The sequence below is a fragment of the Pyrgilauda ruficollis genome, unplaced genomic scaffold (genome assembly GCF_017590135.1).
Source record: "Pyrgilauda ruficollis isolate IOZ18807 unplaced genomic scaffold, ASM1759013v1 scaffold30, whole genome shotgun sequence".
In the NCBI taxonomy this organism is placed as follows: Eukaryota; Metazoa; Chordata; class Aves; order Passeriformes; family Passeridae; genus Pyrgilauda; species Pyrgilauda ruficollis.
Window position 1 is genome coordinate 417,626 of NW_024524378.1, and position 3,097 is coordinate 420,722.

Below are 3,097 nucleotides of genomic sequence, written 5' to 3' on the forward strand. Positions count from 1 at the left end.
AGCTCCGGTGCCAGCGCTGCCCGGCTCCTTCCCGGCACTGGCACCTGCCCTGCCTCTGCCCCGCGGGCTCGGCTGCGCCCCTGCCCGCTTCGCAGAGCGCTACCCCCACCAGGACCGACCCCGGGAGCGGAGCAAAGACGGGACCCACGCAAAACACGCGCCCCGCGGAGCCTCCTGCGCCGACCCGCCGCAGTCGCCCCGTGCGGGCGGGCTCGGAGGCCGGGGGGCCGGAAAAGACCGGAGATGGAGAAGGAGATTGCCCGGGATAGCAGCCCCGGTCCCGCTCGGGTCGGGTCCCTCCCGGCGGGCCGGCCCGTGAGTGGAAAGTTTCCCCGGAGTGACCTCTCATAGTACGCGCCCGCTAGGAAATCTCATTCAAGTATTTTTGTCAATGGGGTGGGGGGGGCATCCTGCTCCCCGGCCCCCGGCCCGGCTGACGTCACTGCAGAGGCGATAAATATCTGTTGATATAATTGGACGTGAGATTTGGGGTTGCGATAGCGAAACTCGGCCCATCGCCGCTCCGACGGGCCCCCATGATTTATTCAGCAGTAGATCGGGGCACGCAATCGGGCTGTCAGGGAGAGCGTCAGCTTATTAGGCAAGTTCTGCGTGATTCCAGGAGAGGGTCTAAGCTATAAAAATCCCGCGCCCCGGCTCTGATTAGTACCAAATCTGATCCCAAGTTCGCCAGGAGCCGGCTCCGAGGGAGAGCGAGAGGAAGGGACGCCGGGCACAGCCGAGTCCCGCCGCCGCCCGCCCTGCCCTGCCGCTGCCGCCGCCGCCCCAGGTAGGTGCGCGGCCGCGCCCGGGCGCGCAGCGGATGCGCTGCCCTGCGCTGAGCGGGGCTGAGCGTCCCGCGGGATACGGGGAACTGTCCTGGCCGGACAGGGAGCGGGGAGGTGGGGAACGGGAGCTCGAACCCCGCAGGTGGTGGGGAGAGCCGCCCCACCACGGGCACCCCACGTTCCCTCTCTCCCCGGGTGGGTGAAGAAGCGCGGATCGCGAATACGCGTGGACGCTCCGCCGGGGCTCAGCCCAGCCTGGTCCCCGGGAGCCGCTGCCGGGGCAGATCGGAGCCGCCCCGCGGGGTTGTTCCGCGGGGCTGTTCTGCGGGGTTGTTCTGCGGGGCTGTTCTGCGGGGTTGTTCTGCGGGGAGCGGCCGCCTCGACGGCGCGGGTGGACGGGCCAGGGTGAGCGCGGCCGGGGTTGGTGTGCGGGGAACGGAGGGGCGCGGAGCGGCGCGTTTCAGCACCGGGACAGCGGCGGCGGGGACGCCCCCTCCCCGGCCGCCCGCCGCCCTCCCCGCCGCCGCGGCTCGGCTTTGTAACCCAACCCCCGTCCCCCGTCTGCCCCCGCAGGTTTGGGCCCCGATCATGAAGATCCCGCTGCTGGTCTCCACGGGAATCCTGCTGGTCGCCCTCCTGCCCTGTCAGGAGTGCAGAGCTCTCAGCAAGAGCCCGGCACCCGCCCCTGGGGCTCTGCACCAGCCAGATTTCTTCCAGCAGCAGCAGCGACAGCAGCAGCAGCAGCAGCAGCAAACTCTGCCTGTCCTGCTCCGCATGGGAGAAGAGTATTTCCTGCGCCTGGGCAACCTCCACAAGAGACCCGTTGGCTCTTTCTCCGCCTCCTCCAGCAGCACCAGCCACCTACAGCCCGAAGCCTCCGCCAACAACTTTTTCCGGGCGGCGGTTCAACAGCTGCAGCAGCTGCCCGAGCGCTCGCCGGGGAACCGAGAGGACGGCGAAGCCGAGGGTGAGGCGGTGGAGAGGGAGAAGCGATCCGAGGAGCCCCCAATTTCTCTGGATCTGACTTTCCACCTCCTGCGAGAAGTCTTGGAGATGGCCCGAGCCGAGCAGTTAGCGCAGCAAGCTCACAGCAACAGGAAACTGATGGAGATAATCGGGAAGTGAAACGGCCCCTCCCCGCCTTGCCAAAGAGATTCCGCAGTTAGCACAAGAATAATTACACCGTCCGATGTACCATAGTGCTGCTCTGATGTCATCTCTTTATTTTTATATAGCTTTAAACCTAGAAGGGCGTACTCCGAACAGCCTCTGTCCCTTGACTAGCATGCACAACCGTGTACCAAGTGCAGAAACACGAGTGTCGTTTGTAACCTCCCTTACCTTTATTTATTTCTCCATTTCCCAGTTATTCTAGTGCCATCGCTACGTAGGGATGTGTGAGCATTGGAAGAAATGGTTCCAAGAAGACAGAAAACTTTTCTGTTGGGGGCAGGGAGGTGGGAGGGGGAATCTCTGTAAGCTACTTTCAATCCACTTTTTTTTTCCTGTAAACATTTTCACAATAAAACATCTTTTCAGCGCTCGGTCGATTTGGTTGTGTAAGAGAATGTTTAATATTTATATTTTTAATAAAAGCTGCAAAGTAAAGATGCCTCCATAGACTTTCTTGCCTAGACGCCTGAGGGCTGCTCCTCCTCCCTCAGCGCTTACCGGGGCGGGGGGGCACCCATGGCCGTGGACACCCAGAGCCGCGGGAAGCCCTGGATCTCCCCCGGGGATGTTTCCCTCCCTCCCGGGGAGCTCCGTCTCCGCGGGCTCTCCCGCTGTCGCGCCCCGACGCCGCCGGCCCCGGACGGGGGCTGCCCCCGCCGCCGCCCTCGGCGCAGGCTGGTCCCGGGAGCGGGGTGTCGAGGGCAAATCGGTGCCCCCCAGAGCTGCCGAATCCCACCTCTGCAGCCCCCCGAGGGGGCTCCCTGCCTCCCGCAGCTGTGGCCGGGATCGGGCAGCCTCCTCCCGCCGGGGAGCAGCGGTGGGAAAGCGGTGAGGCGCTCCCGCATCTCTTTCGCGTTTTCGCATCCTCCCCGCACACAAAAGGACAGGTTCCTCCCTGCTTCGGCTTCCCCCGTCCCGACGGCCGTGCCCGAGCGGGGTCCCTCCCAGGGACTTCTAGGGAGGCTGCAGTGGGTGTGGAGAAACTTCCCGGGAGGAGCTGGGGGAAATCTCCAGGACGACTGGGAGAAAATAGTAAATCCCTCACCCCGAACCAAATCCCAGGGAAAAGCTGCTCCAGCAGCCGGAGGCGATGCGGTGGCGGTGCTGGGCGGCGCTCGTTCTGGGCTGTGCGAGTT

The 3,097-nt window shown here is 64.6% G+C and overlaps 1 protein-coding gene across 2 annotated transcripts; it reads left to right on the plus strand.

Annotated features, from left to right (window-relative positions):
• The first annotated feature begins 481 nt into the window (after nucleotides 1-481).
• CRH (corticotropin releasing hormone) lies at nucleotides 482-2,396 on the plus strand. Of its 2 annotated transcripts, none has more exons than XM_041473719.1 (2): nucleotides 482-790; nucleotides 1,362-2,396. In XM_041473719.1, the coding sequence occupies exon 2, from the start codon at nucleotides 1,377-1,379 to the stop codon at nucleotides 1,911-1,913; it is 537 nt and encodes a 178-aa protein (XP_041329653.1). In that variant the 5' UTR covers nucleotides 482-790; nucleotides 1,362-1,376; the 3' UTR covers nucleotides 1,914-2,396. The 2 variants fall into 2 exon arrangements, with proteins under 2 accessions (XP_041329653.1, XP_041329652.1); XM_041473718.1 differs by having other exon boundaries at nucleotides 510-786; nucleotides 1,352-2,396.
• Nucleotides 2,397-3,097: the final 701 nt, after the last annotated feature.

Coding starts and splice junctions, on each gene's coding strand:
- CRH (XM_041473719.1), top strand. CDS start 1,377: ATGAAGATCCCGCTGCTGGTCTCCACGGGAATCCTGCTGGTCGCCCTC.